Source organism: Miniopterus schreibersii (assembly GCF_964146895.1).
Source record: "Miniopterus schreibersii genome assembly, chromosome: 6".
NCBI lineage: Eukaryota > Metazoa > Chordata > Mammalia > Chiroptera > Miniopteridae > Miniopterus > Miniopterus schreibersii.
The window spans coordinates 13,393,918-13,415,130 of NC_138107.1; the positions used below are offsets into that span (position 1 = coordinate 13,393,918).

Below are 21,213 nucleotides of genomic sequence, written 5' to 3' on the forward strand. Positions count from 1 at the left end.
GTGAGGACTTACTGAAATGTTAGTGACAAAGGCAAGGTGCCTAATCGTAAGGATAAAAGGATATTTTGTACCTAAGTTTGCAGAGGCACAGGCCAGAACAATACAAAGGAAACAGGCGAAGGGTAGTTGTTCTTAGATGAGAGCCGACTGGCTGGGATCAAAGGAAGGAGGGAGGTTTACCTTTATCCTAATCTTTCTGTACCTGCGCGTGAATGACCGATGTTTTAAAAAATCCATTGCACTATCACTTTAGAATCAAACCTCTACCTCAGTTGTAAAAGTTAGATTATGGATAGCTTTCTTGGTGAAACAAACACAACTGAAAGGTATTAAACTAAAAAAAAAAAAAAATTCTTTATAATAAAGTTCTTGAATAGGTTGAACAGAATGTTGAGCTTGGTTACCAGCTGAGTAAAAGGCCTCGGATTGTCTTGCTTGGCTTGGTCAGCTCTTCAAGTTCAGGGTGCGCACAGTGCCTGAAAAGCTGGAAGGCAGGCCCTTGAATAACTCCTTCCTCCTGTGACGCTGCTCAGTAGGTAGGTCATGGGCAGGGACGCCCCCCGGGGAATTCAAGCCCTGGATTGGTGGCCCATAGAGATGCTTTACTCACGGTCCCCTCTAGCCTGGAGAGGTTAGAATAGGGCACTACCCTGTCCGGGCTCTGGGAATTTCTCTACCATGATTGTCCTTTCACTCATTTGATCTTCGGCTGGGCTGGAACCTCCATAAAGGAGAAGCACACGCTTGCTTTGCTTAGCATTCAGCACTAGGGGCAGAGTAAATGCTAAAATGTTTGGTCAGCTGAATTGAATGTGGCTTCTGTCATCCCGTCCCTGCCCTTCTTGAAACTTAAAGCTGCATAAATAATTGACCTTCATCTTAATTGTAATGGCCAGTTTATTTTCTTTATAAGAAAATATTCAAATAGTGTAACTAAGTGTTTAAGTTGGTGATAAGACTTTTGAATTAAATGCAATTTAGTTGTCCAATTTCTATGGTACTAGAGTAATTGGCATGATGTTTATAAAACATTGTATTATCATGTAACATTAGTCATAGTGTGTTGAATCTTTACATTTTGCTGTTTTCTGCCTGATTAATAAAATTAAAACTATTTTTTTTTTCAATAACGACTCTTGCGTTGTAATCAGAACTTTAGCATTGGAACTTATAAGGAAATTGGCTCTATCTCTTATTCTTATAGGGTTGAGACTCTGGCATGATACTTTATAATTATACAATACTCATATAATACCATATACTATACTATATGTAATATATGTTCATAAGTGAAATTTAATAATCTCTTGACTAATGTGCTATTTTATTGCTTTTCCAGAGTTAATTTTGTTTTTTAAATACATGTCTATTGATTTCAGAGAGAGGAAGGAAGAGGGAGAGAGAGAGATAGAAACATCAATCATAACAGAGAGTCATTGATTGGCTGCCTCCTGCACAGCCCCAACTGGGGACCAAGCCTGCAACCCAGGCCAGGAATCGAACCTCGATCTCCTGGATCCTAGGTCAGTGCTCAACTGGTGAGCCACACCCAGCCAGGCCAGAGTTAATTTTAATGAAACTGTATGATCATTACACTTTTGGTGCAATAGCCTTCACTGCAGTGACCATTTTCATTAGACATGCATAATAAAAACTTACTAGATTAATCAGTGCATAAAGACAGGGATGTTAGTTTAACATAGGTTTTGTTTTGATCTGTTGTGTTTGTTTGGGATTTGGGGGGGGGGGGGATTGGTGAAAAAATCCACTGCAGTTTAAGTTTAGGGAAAACATAATAAGGTCTAACTTTCTGAAATGGCAGAGAGACTTGAAAGGACAGGATGAATGGGCGAGACTTGCTGAGGGTAGAACTGGTATGATCTGGAAATCTGATGTTACAGATTGGACAGCTCAGGGACCAGGTGCAGACTGCAGAAAAGTTTTGCTTGGCTTGTACAGTGTTTTAAAAATGCTTGAAGTTGTCTGCCAAGTCACTGGTCCCCTACTCCCTTTTGACTTGTTTCCAGCAGCCTCCCTCATTGACTTTACCTGCTTGGCCCTGGTAAGCATTAAGTGCCTAGAAAATAGTTACACCATTAAATGAAACATGGAACTTGGGAAGGAAAGAGGGGAAAATGGAGATTTTTAAGGATATATGGAATTTGAAAGGCAGATGAGCCCACTGAGGGTGGAGGCTGGGGATACAGACGCAGGCCTGTGCACATAAGGTTGAGGGTTAAGGTTCTGAAGAGCCCAAATACAAGCCAAAGACAAAACTTGGGGCATCACTCATGTTTAAGGGCTGTGAGTCACCAGAACCCCAATGAAGGGAAAGAAGTTGTCATAAGAGAAACAGCCCAGCAAGGCTATGGAGGCCAAGGAAAGAGAGAACTCGGAGGGTAAGGTAGTAAACTGCACCTCGAGTGAAAGGATAAGGGTGGAGGAGAGGAGGGGGCCATCAGACTTGGTGCTTAGGCTGCTGCTATCATCGGAGCCAGCTCAGCAGGAAAACAGGTAAAATTACAGACATGAAGAGGGAGCAGATGCAGATTTAGGTGGACACAGCTGCTCTTAAGACGGCGGACAGCAGAGGGAAGGAGCTGGAACATCACTCAGTGATGTGTAGGGTGAGGATCTCAGGATCTGCTATTTTGATTTTTTTAAAATATATCTTTATTGATTTCAGAGAGAGGAAGGGAGAGGGAGAGAGAGAAACATCAATGCTGAGTCATTGATCGGCTGCCTCCTGCATGTCGCCTGCTGGGGATTGAGCCAGCAACCTGAGAATCGAACGGAGATCTCCTGGATCCTAGGTCGATGCTCCACCGCTGAGCCACGCCCGGCCAGGCTCTGCTATTTTGAAAAAGAAAAAGGCTGAAGGAAAGGGAGCAGGATCTCTAGGAGGTAGGAGGGGATGGGCACGAGTGGAAGAGGTAGCTCTGGAAATTTTTTCAAATATCGAGGAATGTTAAGGGCGTGCTAGTTGAATGGCCTGTGTTAGGTGAGGTCGGCAGTTACAGGCATTCAGTTTTGAGCTTTAGGACAGTAGAAAAAGGCCTGTGGCAGCTGGCATGAGTAATGTGGTGCGGGCCATTCAGGGAGGCAGGACAGGCTTGCCAAGCAGCAAGGAGAGCTCCGCTGAGATTAGCAAGCATTAACCAGGGTTCAAACTGCCATGATTTTGTGATTTTATTATGTATTATGAACTGCAGGTTTGCAAAAGGTTGACGGGGCTCATTTTTTCGATGTAATTAGTTATCTTTCCTATAAAAATGACCATTCCACACATATGAATTGCAAGCTCTTTAGTGCCACAAGCATGATTTCTCCTGGAGTGCACCTGGTGTTGAACGATCAGTGTTCAGGGGCACAGTCTTGGGATACCGGTCATAGTTTCGAATGTGAAGATATGATTGAGAATTTCACTACAAAATATTTTTTTAATCATCAGGATTATTTCTCCTAAGCAATTGATTTCCTCCCTCTTCTTTGTGCATGTTGCAAATTGTGAAACTGATTAGGATCCTTTTTCAAGTTAGCTAATAGTGGAGGGGAAAAAATTCTGGATTAATGTCTGACTAAGGAATAGAGTTCAGCAGACTACACTACCCTCCCCCCTTTTTTTAAATCCTCACCCAAGGATATGTTTTTATTGATTTTCGATAAGAAAGGGAGAGAGAAACATCAATGTGAGAGAGAAACATCAATCAGTTGCCTCCTGTACCAGGGATCAAACCCGCAGCCTAGGTGTGTGTGCCCTGACCAGGAACTGAACCCACAACCAACTGAAATGCCTGGCCAGGGCAGCAGGCTACTTTTTATTGTCCTCACTTCTGCCTCCAATTTGTGACTTTTTCCTATTCCTACTTCTCATTTGTTTTTGTCATTACATTTCACATATCCTAGAAACCACTTTAAATCCTTTTTTGGAACAAAATAGAACATATAAGTATTAAACATATAAATACTTAAGGTACTCTAAGCACAATACTACTTGTGGCAATTATTAAATAAAAAGCAATTAGTTACAGGCCACTAGACCCAAAAAAGCTTTCTGAAAATCTTAGAACTCACCATTTAATAATGAATGGTAGTGTATAGAACAGAAAGCTAAATTTGTAACCACAGAGAATCAGCAAAATGAGTGGAAAAATTAAAACTGAGCTAGATCTTGTCCCTGTGCCCTCTTCAGACTGTCATTTAATGTCTATCAAATGTCATGTTACATATTATACCACCATAAGGTTATAGATAACACCATAAAAAAAAAGAGACTGAGCTAGATGTTTGCCTCAATTTTTTTATTTTTTGAGAGAGAAACATCGATTTATGTGCCACTTACTTATGCATTCATTGGTTGATTCTTATGTGTGCCCTGACCCAGGATCAAACCCGAAACCTTGGCATACGGGATGACACTCTAACCAAATAAGTTACCTGGCCAGGGCTGTCTCAATTTTTTTGTATGAAGAGACGTACCCTAATTATGCCTGAGAAGCTTTAGAAAAAAAGCAACTTGCCCTTTTAAATTATTTTGGATGCTTTCTCTTCAACTTGACACAATTCAAAATCACTATCTTGTAGTGGCTTAAGAAGGTGGGCTCTGGAGCCAGACAACTGTTTTAAATTCCAGTCCACCAGCATGTGTGACCTTGAACAACAAACTTATCTGTTTCCTCACTTGAAAAATACTGCTAACAGAAGCTACCTCATAAGATTTTGAGGACTTAGTAAGTGTATGTAAGGTACTTAGAACAATGTCTATGGCATTTTAAATGCACAAAAAATTAGTAGCTATAATTATTTTGGTTGTACAGTTGGGAAGACTCATGAGCCTCTGGGGGTCCAAGCAAAAATTTTGGACCCAAACAAGTCAATCACTAGCTGCATTCCAGAAGCCCAAGCTAACGTGTACCTGAAGACCAAACAGGAGCCTTTCCAAGGAGCACCCTGCTGAGAAACACCTAAGGAAGTCAAACATTCAATTCAAAAAGGTTCTCATTAATGGTACTTTGCACAGGTTTGACACCATAATTCCACACTAATTGGCTCTTACTAGCGCCCTACTGAATTCATTTATTAAACAAATGTTTATTGAAGGGCTGCTTTATCATTCAATAAGTTTTAAATACCACAGATGAAAACCAACACAAAATCACACTCTTCTCTTTATGGCTTCAAACTGTCATAGTCAAATATTAGCAAAAGTGATCAAAATAGCAAAAAATAATTTAAAGTGTTATACCTGTCGTGAATTTAATGAAAACTACAAATAGCCTATCACAATTTTAAGTCTTAAATACTGAAAACATACGCTATGTGACAACGATAAGTAAGCTTTGGGGTCCTATTAGTTGGAGTCCGTTCCACCTGGGAGGCATCTGGTGTAAGTGAGGAAAAGAGTAACAACCGCTCAGTCCCACTGGATCGTTCGCTCTTCTTCAGGAAGAATACTCCAGTTGGGCGAGGCCATATCCCGGGCCAGCCAGTTGAAATCGTCAACGTCGTTCCAGTTATTTTTGCTCCTATCTAAACCAGAGCCCTCGAAGTCTCTGTCGATCCCCGGGTAGCTCCAGGTGTAAGGGGCGAACTGGATCCCGCTGCAGTCCTCCACGATGGCCCTGCTGGTCACCTGCAGGAAGATGCGGGTGTCTCTCGTAGTGTGCACCCGGAGCTGTTGGCAGGCCACAGCCAGCACGCACTCACTGCAGTCGTCCAGAAACACAGACGTGGACACCGGGCCGCAGAGCAACGTGCAGTTGCGGGCCTTGCTCAGCCGCAGGGTGTTGGGATTGCCGTACAGTTTGATCGTACAGTTGCTCAGCTCGGTCAAAAGGACGTCTCGCTGGTGCAACTCCTCCGCTCTCTTCTCCAAGACTTGGGACTTCAGGTTGGAGAAGCCGCAGAGCCAGCTGGAGTCCAAGCCTCCCTCCTCATTCAAGGACGGCGGGGAGGCCGAGATGCCTTCGGCCGCCGGGGGGGCAGCAGCCGCATCTACTTCGGTGGCCGCAGCAGCATCCTTCCTCCGGGTCTTGAAAGCGAAACGCTTCTTGGGCTGCAGCTGCTGGCGCCGGTCGGCCAGGGCCGCCTGCAGCTGCGCTAGCGCCTCTTGTCCCTGCCGCACTTCGTAGGCGGCCAGGAAGAAAACGGAGTCGTTGAGAAGTTTCTGCAGCCCCTGGAGCCGAGAGGCCGCCTCCTCCAGCCGTTCGAAGGACTCCCCGCCCTCCAGAAGCTCTTCCACGGCTGCTCGCTCCCGAGCGAAGGCCGCAGTGAAAAAGTCGCTCTTCTCCTCCACCACCTCCTGGTCCTGCCGCTTTTGCTTCCGCCTTTCCACCTCCTGTTGCCTCTCTTGATCTCGTCTCTGAAGCCGCTCAGGCAGCAGGCTCCGTTCCCGCTGGGACACCGAGTCCCCGTTCCCCAGGACAGCAGCAGTGCAATTAGCTGTCTCCATCTTAACTGCAAGCTTCCTTTCTCCTGCCTTCCTTCCTCCGGGCGCGCCCTCCGTGAGGCCTCCCACCAACGCGTCCTTTGATTGGCTAGCCAAGATGACGTCAGAAGACCGGCCTTATTTTCTTACCCCATTGGTTCCTCCACATCGGAGGGGCGGGGCCGGCTGACAAAGAGGGTGGAGAAACAAAGGTCCTTGTGGATGGGTGGGGTGGGAGGCAGGCGGGGGAAGCTTTTTTTCTTCTTAAAGGGGCAGGACTTATATCCGGAATTGTGGGGTGAGTTGCAGCAGCGGCAGCTGCACATGTGGGTTTGTTTATAAGAACAAGGTTAGAAACTCGCAGGCCTCCCCCTCCCCCCGAGCTCCTCCCTACCACCCCCTTACGGGCCAGAGAGCTGCTACCGGTGGGGGGAATGTGTGCGTGTGGTGGGTAGGGGGGACAGGTAGTGGTGCGAAAGATGGAGGGGGGGTGGAATATTGCACCGCCCGGCCCGCGTCGGAGGAAGCGGCAGCTGGAACAGCTGGCTGGGGAGCCGCTTGCATGCCTCTGGTTTTTTCTTTTCTTGTCCACCACCCCTTCCCCCAACCCATTCCTGCCGCCCCAAAACCCTTATCCTACCCAACCCCCCCCCAACCTCTGCAGTTCGGCGTGGCCTGGGGCTCTAGGATCCCCGGAGGCGGTTAATGCGGCGGGAGAAGGCGAGGGGCACTCGGATGGGAGAGACTGGGTTCCGCACTGCAACCGGGTTCAGGGGGCCCTGGGGGAGCCTAAAAACGAATTACCATTTTTTTTGGCCAATTGCGACAGCCGGCGGGGTGGGGGCGGGGGGGAGGTTCCACACCCCCTTCCTCTTCCTCCCGCGCCCGCCCTCGCGCCGTCGCTGTCACTCACGCCTTCCGCAGCTGGGCGCCGCTGGGCGCGCGGGGCGAGACCCCGGCCCCGGCCCCGCGCCTGTCCCCGGGGCTGTCGGGCTTTGGGAGAGCGACGGGGGAATGTACCCTCATTTCTAGAGCTGGTGGGAGGGATTTGCCACCGGAAGTGAATGAGCCCAGCGGACGGCCGGGACCCGCCCGAGGTGTGAGTGGGCGGCCGCGGCGCCGCAGCCGCTGGCGGAACCCCGGCCGCGGGCGGCCGGCGCGGGGCGGCCTCGCGTGCTCGGGGCGGCGGCGGAGAGCCGAGCGGCGGCCGCTGTGACCCGGCCCACCCCGCCAGTCTTGGGTTTCACCCTCTCTCTCCAACACGCGCACACACGGACGCTTCCCGGGTTCATCGTTTTTAATTGGGGTATTTAACTGCCCAAGAAAATGGCACTTGACGTTCCCCGACATGCCTGCGCTTGTGGTGCAGAGAAAGATGGGAGGAAAGGAAAGAATAAGACTCGGCTCCAATTCTGCACGCCCCGCTTTCCTCCTTTGCTTCCCATTTAATGCAAAAAAAAAAAAAAAAGGCCAAACGCATATATTCCCGTATTTCTCCGCCGAAAGTCGGCACGGGTCACCCGCTGGCGAGTTCCGCGCGGGGCGCGGCGTGTCTGTGTGTCTGCACGGGCGCCCGATGGGCATGGGGGTGCTGGAAAGGCCCTGCGCTCGCTTGCGCTCGAATGTGCTGTTCTTTGTCTTCATTTGCTTTGTTAATGGACAAGGCAGCCGAGGCTTTGGGGTTTGTGCGGGGGCTCCGAGGCCGGTGAATGAACTGGAGCTGTTTGTCTTGAAGTCACCCGGAGGAGTGCGCCAGCTGCTTCATTTTATGAGGAGTTGATTTAGCCGAGGGAGGTTTAGAGGAGATTTATTTTGCCAGGGGGAAAAGACACCCTGACCTGCCTCAAGTTTTTCAGCGATCAAATCTGTCTCACAAAAATTAAGAAACTTTGTAGCGAAACAAGGTTTCTTGGACTTGGGAGTTGCAGCTGGGCTCAGGCAACATTTCTGCAGGAGCCGTAGCGAATCTGTGAGTGGTGGTTAGTGTCTCTATCAGAAGGCAACTGACTGTCATTAAACTCTTTCAGGAATTTTATTTCTGCCCAGCATCAGATTTTGGCACAGAGTCTGGCAGACTTTAGAAGTTTCTGAATATTTATAAGTTGGCTAGTTCAAACTTTTATGAGAAAGAAGCAGTAAAGGGCAAAAGTGAGCAGGTCACCCGGCCGACCCAGTGTGTTAGGGGCAGTTTCAAAGGCTGATGTGAAGCCCGGGTGGGAATGGGCAGGGGGCAGGGGTGTGGTCCTCATGAAGCATTGGCTTGACAGCGTTTGACAGCCCCCAGCACAAGGGCTGGATGAAGATATTGATGTAAAGCTACATGCCTGGCCCTAGCCAGTTTGCTCAGTGGTTAGAGCGTCGCCCCGGCCACCGGAGGGTCTCGGGTTCACTCCGGCCAAGGGCACATACTTTGGTTGCAGGCTTGGTCCCTGGCCCAACCGGCCGTGTGTGCGGGAGGCAACCAACTGATGTGTCTCTCTCACATCGATGTTTTTCTCTCTCTCTCTCTCCCACTCTCTCTGAAAAGCAATGGAAAAAATATCCTCAGGTGAGGATTAAAAAAAAATAAATGATAAAGCTACCTGTCTGAGTAGGAAGGCTGTGAAACCTTGGGCACTGTGGGACTGTATTTGTATCTTTCTGACGTTTGAGGGCAGCCAGTCGGTGCACATCCTTGAGTGGGTCCCAGCTCCTGAGAGGCAGGTGCGGATGTGCTGGGAGTAAAGAGGGGATGTGCTACAGCAGGGACGTGACCAAAGCCAGCAGCCAGGAGGCCTGAATCCTGCCTTCAGAGGTGCCTTGAAAGGCTCGTAAATCAAAGTACCTCTCTCTTTTAGACGTCTTTAAAAAATGAAAGAATTCTAAGTTAGTACAGACTTTAAAAATTATTTAACGAAAACTTAGGTACTTTGGGGTTCTCTTAGTTAGATTCATGTCTTAACTTTTTGAAAATTTCAGTTCTCTAAGCATGTCAGGTGTACCCATCACCCAGCTTCCACCATTAACAACTGACCATCTTCTTTCTTCTAAATCCCTGGCCTCTTCCCCACTCAACTTCACTCTGATTATTTTATAGCAAATCGCAGACATTATATTACTTCATATTTTACGATCTATAAATATTTCAACACATATCTCAAAAAGATTAGGACTTCTCCTTTAAAACATAACCACAATACTATCAGCTATCACCAGACTCCAAAAAAGGGGTGATGTGGCCTTAATATAATCAGAGTTCTAGTCTATATTCACATTTCTCTGATTATCCTATAATTTCCTTTTTCCATTATTTTATTTGAATAAAGATCCAAACAAGTTCCATACAATTGTCTCGTTAATACGCCCCTTAAATCACTTTTAAATCCCCCCCACCCCCTCAATTGTTTTGAACAAATTGCTCATTTGTTCAGTAGCGTTTCTGACAGGCCGCATTTTGCCGGTTGCACCTCCATACCATGCTTGTTAGATTTTAGATATTTGTCATACGTGTTTGATCTTTTAATGTCATAAAATGAATGTCTGTGTATGGATATGCCACAGGAAATCAATAACCACGTAGTGAAAGCGTTAAGCACAATTAAACGGTCTTTGGCTATGGCTCTACAGCGCAGAATAAGGTCTTTTGTTGTTCTGTGGAGTTTGTCAGGGACCGGTGCTGTGGAAGATGCCGGCCACGCGAAAACTCAATAAAACAGATACATGCCCTGTATTCTGGTAGCTTGGTGCCAGAAAGAGGTGTCACTTATAGTGGACAGAAAGCATTCATTAAAGAGCTCTATCTGTCAGGTATCCAATGATGAGCAAATATTCCTACCTTGGCCACATTCTCACACAAAGACAGTGAAAGATGACAGCCCTGGGGGTAAATGCAGATCTTGAAAAGGCTCCAGATGGTCTGGGAAGCTGGACAGGAGCAGCCCCTCCCTTCTCCTTTTGCCCCTGGCTCTCCTCCTTCCCAGCACCCTTCCCTTTCCAGAACTTCTTTCATCGTACTCCTAAAGGCTAGCACGGAGGCCCGCACTGTGTATTTATCTCACCTTAGTTTATTAAGCACCTACTGTGTCCAGCACCGAGCCAGGGAGGCCCTCAGGCTACCAAGGTAAATAAAAACAGACTTGGCCTCTCACCTTGGGGAGGCTAATCTAGGCAAATAATCGCACAAACATGTAAAACTTGAACAGTGACAACTGACAGCCTTACAAAGGAAAGAGGAACAGAGAGCGCCACTAGTGGGTGGTTTGACCTTGTTAGGAAGGTCAGTGAAAGCTTCCCAAGGGGCCGGAGGGGTAAGAAGAAATTAACAAAAAGCGAGTGAACACTGAAAAGTGTCTTCTGGATGTGTGGGCTCCGGGGGTCACGGGGACTTTATGGAGAGCTGTGCCAGGGGAGCGCGGTGGGCCAGGGGCGACTGCAGGGGTGGGAGTGGGGTGACGGAGCTGGTGACAGACTCTTTGGAGAAGTTTGACTGGGAAGCGGAAGGGAGAGTAACTGGGGGGTGGGAGGCCAGTGAGGTGTTCTTGATTTTTACAGAAAGAGAAGACTTCAAGTCCAGAATATAAGGGTCCTGAAAAGGTGGTGGTGGGAGGGGACCTAAAACAAGGCTTAGCAGTGGGTAGGAGGAGGGACAGCTTCTCTGTTGCAGTGTTGTTGCTTTAACTTTTTATTATGAAAGTTTTCCAGTATACACATACTTTTTAACCTCAACCCATTGTAACAGTTGCTTCATAATTGAAACAGAAGTTTTAAGAAACATAAATTACTCTGTGCAATAGTTAATATTTTTTGCTCTATTTATTGCATTAAAAAATGCTGATCGAGACCCCCTAAATGAAACTGCAGCTTAAAAATGTTGTATCAGCAGGAGAGGGTGCAGCGGTAGGTAAATTTGTGTGGTTGGTAGATGAATCTGAGGATTTCTGTGTTCTTTATAAAGGAGGCAGTGAGGTCCCTTATGGTTGTGGGAGGGAGGGACTGGGGGTGTCTGAAAAGTGTGGGGAAGGTTTGAAAGGCCTGTGGGGAGAGGGAGAGTATGTCGCCCAGACAAGTGGTGCTCGGCGGTATGGGTGTCCAGCAAATACTTGGGGAATGAATGAGGGAATGAACGAGAACCTTCCAGGGGGCAGTCTAGGCTGGGGACCAGTTCCGGGGAGGGAGATGGAATTGGGGGCAGCCAGAGGAGAGAAGCTGGTATTGAGAGCCAGACCCTCAGGAGCAGGAAAGCCTCATAGGAGTCTCGAGTCTTGACTCCTGCGGCCCCTCACGCATTCCCTACAAAACTTAGGAAACTATGTCAGTCTTCCCAAGACCCGCACTGCCTGTCGCCAGATGACCTTCCCCACTCCTCACGGAGAAAAAAGGCCACTAGATGTGAACCTCACCTTGCCTCCATCTCACTGACAACTTACCTGTGAAGTTCCACCTCTCTGTCTGTCTTCTCACCCAAAGCAAAACTTTCCACCTGAGTACCTCATCCCTTCCCTCCCATGTCCTAGGACCTCCAGCCACCAGTCATCCTCTCTCTTTGGGACCTTTAATCTGTGTCGTCTTTGGCATTTTCTTTGGCATCTTCTAGTAGCGAGCAAGTTCCCTGAACTTAAAATAATTTTCCTTTTGTCCTGTCATCCACCCCAGCAAATACTCTAAGTTTCTTCCTTCTTTTAACAACGGATTTTTAATTTTATTCTATTCCCCTCCCCGGCTTTATGGAGATATAATTGATATGCGATATTGTGTGAGTTTAAGATGTACAACGTGATGCTTCTGTATATGTATATATTGCCATGATAAGGTTAATTAACATTGATCACCTCACAGTTACCTTTTTTTGTTTATGTGGTGAGACCTTTGAGATACACACTCTTAGCAACATTCGAATGTGCAATGCTATTATTAACTGTAGTCACGTTGTACATTACACCCCCAAACTTACTCACCTTAGGATGGAAGTGTGTACCCTTTGGCCACCTTCACCATTTCCCACCCCCCCCAGCCCCAGCAACCACTAACCTATCTCTGTTTCTATGACTTCCATTTTTACAGCAGACTTTTAAAAACAGTCATCAGCATCTGCCGTGTCCAGTTTCTCAATCATCACTCCCTCCTTAGCCCTTCATCATCCAACTTCCACCTCTGTCGCTTGATTTTTATTTTCTTTTAAGAGAGAAGGAGAGAGAGGGAGAAAGAGAAACATCGATCGGCTGCCCCCTGCACACCCCACACTGGGGATCGAGCCTGTCACCTTGCATGCGCCCTGGCCAGGAATTGCACTGAGGCTCATGGGTCAATGCTCAACCACTGAGCCACACCGGCTGGCCTCTGCCACTTTTTATTTTATTTTTTGTAATCCTCACCCAAGGATATTTTTTCCATTCATTTATAGAGAGTGGAAGGGAGGAGGAGAAGGAGAGAGAGAGAGAAACATCGATTGGTTGCCTCAAGACCAGGGCTGGGGGCTGGGGTCGAACCTGCTACCAAGGTACATGCCCTTGACCTGGAATTGAACCTGCGATGCTTCAGGCTGCAGGCCGATGCTCTAACTCCTGAGCCGCACCAGCCAGGGCTGCCGCTTTATTTGAAACAAATTGCTCCATCATCGCCATTCCCTCCTAACTTTCAAATCCATTGCCCTTTGTAGCTGTAAGTTCTCAGTTCTCCCTTCCCAAAGCACAGCTCCCTGGTCCTGTCCCAGCTCTCTGTCCGTCCTTGATCACTGCTTCTTGTCTCCGTCACAGACTTCTCTCCGTCCACCCCTTAAATGTCCGTGAGGCCGGAGTTCTGTCCTGGTGCCTCTTTTCTTGCGCCTCTCACCTCCTTTGACCAGCTTGCTTTCTCCCAGGGCACCAAGTGCCGTCCATATGCTGACTCTTAAACTGCTCTCTTCCCTCCATCTCTCCTGAGCCCAAACATGAACTTCCAGCGCCTTTCTAGATATTGCCATGTAATTATCTCGCTATTTCCACATAACTGTGTACCCTCCTGTAAATGATCTACTGTCCAAAATACCGAACAGTTAGGATGGCCTCAGATGAAGCCCTCACTGCTCCAGTTACGTCTTTGTCCTTCTGTACGTAAGTTCCAGTTATTTATTGCTGTGTAACAAACCAGCCCAAGCTTACGGGCTTAAAACAGCAATAATTTCTTATTTCTCGTAATTCCGTGGGCTCAGCTGAGGCTGTAGCCGCCAAGACAGCCTCGCTCAGCCTGGGGCCTTGGTGCCGGCCGCCAGCCGGCTCACCTCGCTTCCTCTGTGTGGCCTCTGTCGCACTTGGTCCCCTAGCATTCGGGAGTCGGCTCAAGCTTCTCCACACGGTGGCTGGCTCCCACGGGGCAGTGTCACAGTGTAGTGCACTGCGTCAAAGCAGATCAAAGCCAGCCCAGCCCTGGCCGGTGTGGCTCAGTGGTTAGACCATCGGCCTGCAGGCGGAAGGGTCACAGGTTCGATTCCTGGTCAACGACACGTACCTGGCTTGCGGCTGGCTCCCAGCCCCCTGTCGGGGCGCATTCAGGAGCAACCAGTGGAACCAGTCAGTGCGTCTCTCTTACATCGATGTTTCTCTCTCTCTCCCCCTCCCTCCCTCCCTTCCACTCTTGCTCTGAAAAGCAATGGAAAAAAATATCCCCGGTGAGAATTTAAAAAATTCTCACAAAAAACAAAAATGCCAACCCAGATTCAAGAGGGGGAGAAACAGACTCTCCCTCCTGACAGGTGGGCAGCGGGCACTTAAAGGGATGGAGGGAATTGCTGGCAGCCATCTGTGCAGATAACCCACCCTGCTGTGTGTGCATGGCTTTGCTGACTCTCTTATGGCACCTGCTATGTGACAGGCGATGGCTGAGCATCTACAAGTATTACCTTGTTCAGCCTTCACAACATCCCTGCGCTGCAGGTACTACTATCCCCACTTAGCAGGTGAACTGAAGAGGTGGCTCCCTCAGGACTGAGAGCCAGTAAGTGGGGGAGCTAAGACGTGAATCGAGGCCGTGTGGCCGCTGGGCGCGGTGCCACACCCGGCCACGCTCCCAGTGCCACATCCACTGTCTTCCAGGCAGGAAGCCGGTGGCCCGCAGGGCCTCCGTGTCCCTCGCTGGTCCACATGCTCCGCCAGTGCTGTCCTCCCTTTCTGTCTCTCAGGTCTGGTCCCTCTCTTCATGCCTTGGCCCCCTCCGCATCTTCTCCCCTGCATACCCACCTGGTCCCCGGCCCTTGTGTTTCTCTGAATTCCCCCAGTCCCGCCCGCATGCCTCAGCACCTTATTGCCCTAAAATTCAAGCTGGTCCTGTCACTTTACTTAACACACCTCTGCTGGCTCCCTGTTGTCTACACTGTTCAGAATCCTTAGCGTGGGTGCCAGGCCCTTGACGACCGGTGTAGCCGCGCCTCTCCAGCCCCCTCTCCCACCGCCGCTTTTACTCCAGCCACGCCGTGGCCTCCGTCAGGCGGGCACACCGCGCGCATTCGCTGCCCTTCGTTCATGCCGCGCTGACTGAGTGAGCGCCGACCATCTGCTAGGCGCTCTGCCCGGTGATGGAGGCACATTGGTGAACACACAGCCTGGGCTCCCTCGGAGCTTACAGGCTAAGTGAGGGGTACAGTTACGGGGTGGTATGACACAGGCGACACTGGGAGGGATCTTAGGTGCTGAGATCACCAAGGGCTTCCTAACCCAGACCAGGGGCATCAGGGCTGGGGGTCGGAGTGTCTTTTAGGAAATCTAAGCCGGATCCTAAAGAATGACCGAGATCTAACCCGGTGAAGGGAGAAAGGAGAGTCTCTCATTCATTCCTTTCTTTCTACAAATATTCATGGAGCACCAACTATGTTCCAGGCACTGTTCTAGGTGCTGGAAACACAGCAGTGAACAAGACAGACAAAAAGTCGCAGGCTTCGTGGCCAGGAAGCAATGGACAGAGCATGGGCCGCAAGCCTGGACGTGAGGAGAAGACGTGCTAGACTCACGCAGTGTCCGCAACCTGGCTGCACATTAGTGTCAGGGGGGGGGGGGGAAGTGTGCAGCATCCTGATGGCCAGGCCTTCCCTGGGTAATTCAGCCAGGATCTCTGGGAGTGGGACCTTGGCACTGGTATTTGTTAGAGCTCCCCGGGTGGTTCTAATGGGCAACCAGGGTGCTAAGCCACCGTGGCAGAGGAACTGAAGCACATTGAGCCTGGAAGCGGAGATCAGAGATGCGGTTAGGGAGGTGGGCGGAGGCCAGACCACCAAGGGTTTCATAAATCCCTTTAGGAGGTTTTGGCTTAATCGTGAAGGACTGGGAGCTACTGAAGGATTTAAGCAGGATAATGACAGAATCACATTACCCTTCCCCCCCATTTTTTTCCGTTTAACAAAGGCTCAGACGGGATGCTCTGTGTGGAATAGATTCAAATGGAGCAAAAGTAAACTGATGTCAGCTTGGAGGCTGTTGCAGGAGCCAGGGAGAAGCGGTGCTGTTGGGCGACAGTGATGGGAGTGAGGACAGAGACGGAGGGGAACTGTCAGAGATTTAGAAGGCGGCCAGACGGGACTCGGTGATTAATCGGAAGTAAAGGATGCAGGAGGGCAAAAAGTTATGGAGGAGAATGGCTTGAGGAGCTGATCTTGGTGCCTGAGACAGTGAGCCAGGAGGAGCAGGGTTGGAGAGAGGCTGGTGGGACCATTGGGGACCCACTGCTTGCTCCCCTCTCTCCTGCCTGCGATCCTGTGCTTTATCTTGTCTTGGGCCGAAGCAAGATGTTTCCTAGAACTGTGGTTAGAAGTGACTCAGGGGGCTTCCTCCCATTTCTAGTGTAAGAGACACAAGGAATCTAGGGGGGATCTGCTGAGTGATCAGGGAAGAGGCCAAGTTAAAGAGGTGCCTCAGCTGTTGACTCTACGATAAAGTGATAGATATATATAGTCAGCTATCTAAATTGTCTTTGAATATAGTTTCACATAAATCTCTTAAAACTGCTCTGCACCTATTCTCCTCTGAGTCTCTTCTGTCAGTGAGGTGTGGTAGCAATAAGTGGACAGATCTGAGTTTGAATTCTGACTACTAGCTGTGTGGCACTGGGCATGATACTTAACCTCTCTGAGCTCAGTTTCCACCAACAGTAAAGTGGGGATAAAGAAGTAATATATTTCTCCTGGGACTGTTGTAATGTTAAATCAAGCAGTGTGTGGAAAAGGACCAATACCGGGCCAGACCTGTAGTCGACCCTCAACAATCCGCAGGTTTCTTCTGTCTTCCTGTCGCTGGGCCCTCATCCCTGTGCTTTTCCCGCCCTCAGAGCGAGTGGCGGAGCCAGGATGTGCGGTGTGCATCCTGACCTTCTCAGAAAGGGCCTGGGAATGGTTCTTCTATAAACAGGTCTGGCCTTTCTGCAGTTCTGGGGGATAATGGGGCAGAACTGATATATAAATAGTGCTGAAAAAACAAAAAACCCACTCAGAATCCTAGAAGACTGAGCTGGGCAAGCCCTGGAGGGAGGGGTCCTTCAATTCCAGAACAAAAACTGGCCTATACTAAAAGGAAGAAATGTAGTGCTTATTTTATTATTATTATTTTTTAGTATATCTTTTTATTGATTTCAGAGAGAGGAAGGGAGAGGGAGAGGGAGAGATAGAAACATCAATGATGAGAGAACCATTGATTGGCTGCAGCCCACAACCCGGGCATGTGCCCTGACCGGGAATCGAACCCTGATCTCCTGGATCCTAGGTCGACGCTCAACTGCTGAGCCACGCCTGGCTGGGCTGTAGTGCTTATTTTAATGACACTTCATTCATTCAGTTTAAAGGACTGTATTGTGAAATCATATCCCTTTCTTCTCTCTTTTCTTTTTCTCTTTTTAAAGTGTTTCTTTTATGAAAGCCTTTCTATCTGTGGAATCTTTCATTTTGGCAACCACTGATCTGATCTTGCCTCACTACACAGTGTAGAACAGCCACATGTTATGTGTTGTTAATGGAATGTGCAGTATTTCCCCAAACACTAAGCTCTTATTTGACTGTAGGCTCCATGAGGGCTCTGGTGTGCTATTTTTGATACCCCATCATCCCCGGGTATGGCATCATGTCCAGCATAGAAGGCTCACGATAATTATCTGTTGGGGGATAAATGAAATACTCAGCCCAGGCACTCTAGAGTCCTAGTTTGTAATGATATTTAGCCAGTAAACTCCTTGAGGGGACTCTCTGTCCTCTGTTGCCTAGTAGGGCAGGTGCTCAGTGAGTGATTAAGTCCGCAGATCACACAGAAATCAGGCAGGTCCAGGAAAAGATAATCTAAGAACCTGATGATAACAGGAGCCACCAGGCACCTCCCTTATATTATATCATTTAATCTTTGAGGTAACTTTGCTAGGAGGGCGATCATTTGAAGCAACAGCAATTTTAAGATTCATTTTGTTTTTTAATTTGTCTGTATTGTTGAAAATATTACAGATATCCCCCCTTTTCCCCCCATTGATCCCCTCCACCCCGAATGCGTCCCCCCAAGGCCTTCTCCACACTATTGTCTGTGTCCATGGGTTATGCATATATGCATATAAGTTCTTTGGTTAATCTCTCCCCACCCATTCCCCCAGCCCTGCCTGCCCACTGAGATCCCTCAGTCTGTCCCATCTTTCTCTGTCTCTGGATCCATTTTGTTCCTCAGTCTGTTTTGTTTATTAGATTCCACATATGAGTGAGATCATGTAAAACTGAACCAGGAAGAATCAGAGAACCTGAAAAGGCCAATAACAACAACTGATGAAATCAAAGCAGTAATAAAAAAAACTCCCAGCAAACAAAAGCCCTGGTCCGGACAGCTTCACAGGGGAGCTTCCTAATTCTTTAAGTTGTAGGATTAGATAGTGTTTTTGGTCTGAAAGATCTATCCAGTGAAGTCAATGGGATGTTAAAGTCCGCGACTATATTGCTATTGATCTCTCCCTTAAAGTCCTTAAGGTTCTTATTGATAGGCCCTTAGTTATTGCCATTTTAATTCTTTATGCCTATGTTTCTCTATTTCTTCTTATTATTACAGCAGTCCCTTTAATATTTCCTGCAATGCTGGTTTGGTGGTGATAAACTCCTTTAGCCTTTTTTTGTCTGGGAAGCTATTTATTTCACCATCTATTTTGAATGATAGCCTTGCTGGATAGTAGTCTTGATTTCACATCCTTGCTTTTCATTACCTTGAATACTTCATGCCATTCCCTTCTGGCCTGTAGAGTTTCTGATGAGAAGTCAGCTCCCAGCCTTATGGGAGCTCCTTTGTAGGTAACAGATTGCTTTTTTCTTGCTGCTTTTTAAGATTCTCTCTTTGTTTTGAATTTTTGGCATTTTAATTATGATGTGTCTGGGCGTGGGCCTCTTTGGGTTCTTCTTGCTTGGGACTCTGTGCCTCCTGAACTTGTATGACTTTTCCCTTGACCAGATTAGGGAATTTTTCTGCCATTATTTCTTCAAACAGATTCTCTAACCTTTGCTTACTTTCAACCTCCTCTGGCACTCCAATGATGCGAATATTGTTATGTTTCATGTTGTCCCACAGCTCCCTTAGATTGTCCTCCTGTTTATTAATTGTTTTTTCTTTTTGGGTCTCTGATTGGGTGATTTTTTTCTACCCTGTCTTCTAATTCATTGATCTGATCCTCAGCTTCCTCTAATCTGCTGTTTATTCCTTCCAATGTATTCTTTATTTCTGCTATGTCATTCTTCATTTCCTTCAGTTTCCATATCTTTTTTCATGCTGTTGAGCATCCTTATAATCAGTATTCTGAATTCTATATCTGATTGCTTATCTCCATTTCATTTAGCTCTTTTTCTGGAGACTTCTCTTGTTCCTTCATTTGGGGCTTGTTTTTTTATCTCCCCATATTAGCTGCCTATTTTGTTTGTTTCTATGTATTAGGTAGGCCTGCTAGGACTCTCAGTCTTTTTGGAAGGTCTCTGGTGCAGGCCAGTGTCAGACGCTGTTTATGACTGGCCCTGAGTACCCTGTTTGGAGCTATCGAAAGCCCATGGCTTGAGGTCCCCTCTGTTGGGGCTGGGTGCATTTGGACAGGACCAAGATGCACACCAAAGTCTGCTTTTCCAAGGTTTGGGTCCAGAAGCAGATCAGGCAAAAACTCAAAGCACTCTGAGGTCTTCCTCTGCTTGCAGGCTGATTAATCTGATTCTCTTACTGAGCCTCAGGGTGGGGTGGCTGATTGTTATCAGTCTCTTAATGAGTCTCAGGCTGTAGAAACTCCACCGCCTAGGGTGAGAGGTTTTCTAGCAGAGAGAGACAATTGCTTCCCCCTCAGGCAAGAACTGCTTGGAACCTGTGCCTCTGCAGAATGGGGGAGTGACTGGGCACAGGAATCCAGAGGAGTGCCCTCTGAGCTCCATTTCCAGAGCCCACAACCCTAGATTCTCCTCACACAGCTCCAGTCCCCTCTGCCCTCCCTCTGCTGGAGTCCAAGGTGAGTGGCTGCACACGAAACTTTGTGCGTTGGCCCTTTAAGAGGGTGCCTGCATTTCCAGACATCTCTCCCTGGCAGACAGAAACTCAGCTGCTTTTCACAGCCAGATGTCATGTGGGCACCTTTCTCAGTTCTGGTGCTCTTGGCTGGGAAGCCCAGCCTGGGGTTTAGGCCCCAAAGTCCTCAGTGGGAACCCCCACAGCTGAGACATCCCTCCAGACCTTCAGCTGCTGCCTGTGGGAGCTCAGCCAGTCCTCTCCCTCCTCTGCACTTCCTACCAGTCTCTGTGTGGTCTCTGCTTTTCCTCCTTGGTTATGAGGGTGCTCGTCAGCTCGTCTTCAATTGCAGTTGATTATTCAGAATGGTTTTTTATATTTTAGTTGTGATTCCAGTTTGGTCCTGGGACAGTGTAGAGTGTAGCTTCCACTCAGTCTGCAGCCATATTTAATCTCTTTTTTTTAAAATCCTCACCCAAGGATATTTTTTCCATTGCTTTTCAGAGAGAGTGAAAGGGGGAGAGAGACAGAGAGACAGAGAGAGAGAGAACATCAATGTGAGAGAGGCACATCGATTGGCTGCCTCTCGCATGTGGCCCAACCGGGACGGAGCCTGCAACCAAGGTATATGCCTTGGCCGGAATCAAACCCAGGACCCTTCAGTCTGCGGGCTGATGCTCTAACCACTGAGCATAACTGGCTAGGGCAGCAATTTTAAGATTCTTTAAAAGACACAGTCAGCCCTGGCCATATCGCTCAGTTTGTTTGGCGTCATCCTGTGCACTGAAATGTCACCCGTTGGATTCCCCATCAGTTTGTGGCTCAATCCCCAGTAGGGGGCTTGTAGGAGGCAGCCAAATAATGTTTCCATCTCACATTGATGTTTCTCTCTCTCTCTCTCCCCCTCCCCCTCCCTTCCTCTCTCCATAAAAGTCAATAAAAAGACACAGCCAAGTTTAAATTCCCAAACAGATGTGAGTTTTTAATACAGATGGGGGGGTGTCTTTTCTGCCTCAGTTTCTTTCTTCTTCAGTGTAAGGGGAATAATGATGCATAGGTTTTGAGATAATTTAAAGGCTTTTGTATAAATGCTCATTCATTGAGATCAGTACTTTTAAAGTATCCTGGCAGTTAAAAGTTAAATAAGACGAAATAATTTCTTCCTCAACTCTTCTGATAGTTTTAAGACTTCTTCCTTTGGTGGGATTTCATTATTTGCTATAAGATGCCACTTTCCTGTGAAATACTGTAAACCACAGGTTTTCACACCATAGGTTCCAACCCAACAACGTCATGAAATCCATTTAGTAGATGACGGTCTGCATTTTTAAAAATGATAAAAGAAAGAAAACAGGCCCT

The 21,213-nt window shown here is 47.8% G+C and overlaps 1 protein-coding gene across 3 annotated transcripts; it reads right to left on the reverse strand.

The window, feature by feature from the left end:
* Window positions 1-3,176: 3,176 nt before the first annotated feature.
* TBCC (tubulin folding cofactor C) lies at window positions 3,177-7,472 on the reverse strand. Of its 3 annotated transcripts, none has more exons than XM_081140779.1 (2): window positions 7,341-7,472; window positions 3,177-6,745 (listed from the first exon to the last, which is right to left on the reverse strand). In XM_081140779.1, exon 2 carries the CDS (start codon window positions 6,449-6,451, stop codon window positions 5,414-5,416), a length of 1,038 nt encoding a protein of 345 aa, XP_080996905.1. In that variant the 5' UTR covers window positions 6,452-6,745; window positions 7,341-7,472; the 3' UTR covers window positions 3,177-5,413. The 3 variants fall into 3 exon arrangements, with proteins under 3 accessions (XP_080996905.1, XP_080996904.1, XP_080996906.1); XM_081140778.1 differs by having other exon boundaries at window positions 7,232-7,472; XM_081140780.1 differs by lacking the exon at window positions 7,341-7,472 and adding an exon at window positions 7,084-7,171.
* Between the last annotated feature and the right edge of the window lie 13,741 nt (window positions 7,473-21,213).

Coding starts and splice junctions, on each gene's coding strand:
- TBCC (XM_081140779.1), bottom strand. CDS start 6,451: ATGGAGACAGCTAATTGCACTGCTGCTGTCCTGGGGAACGGGGACTCG.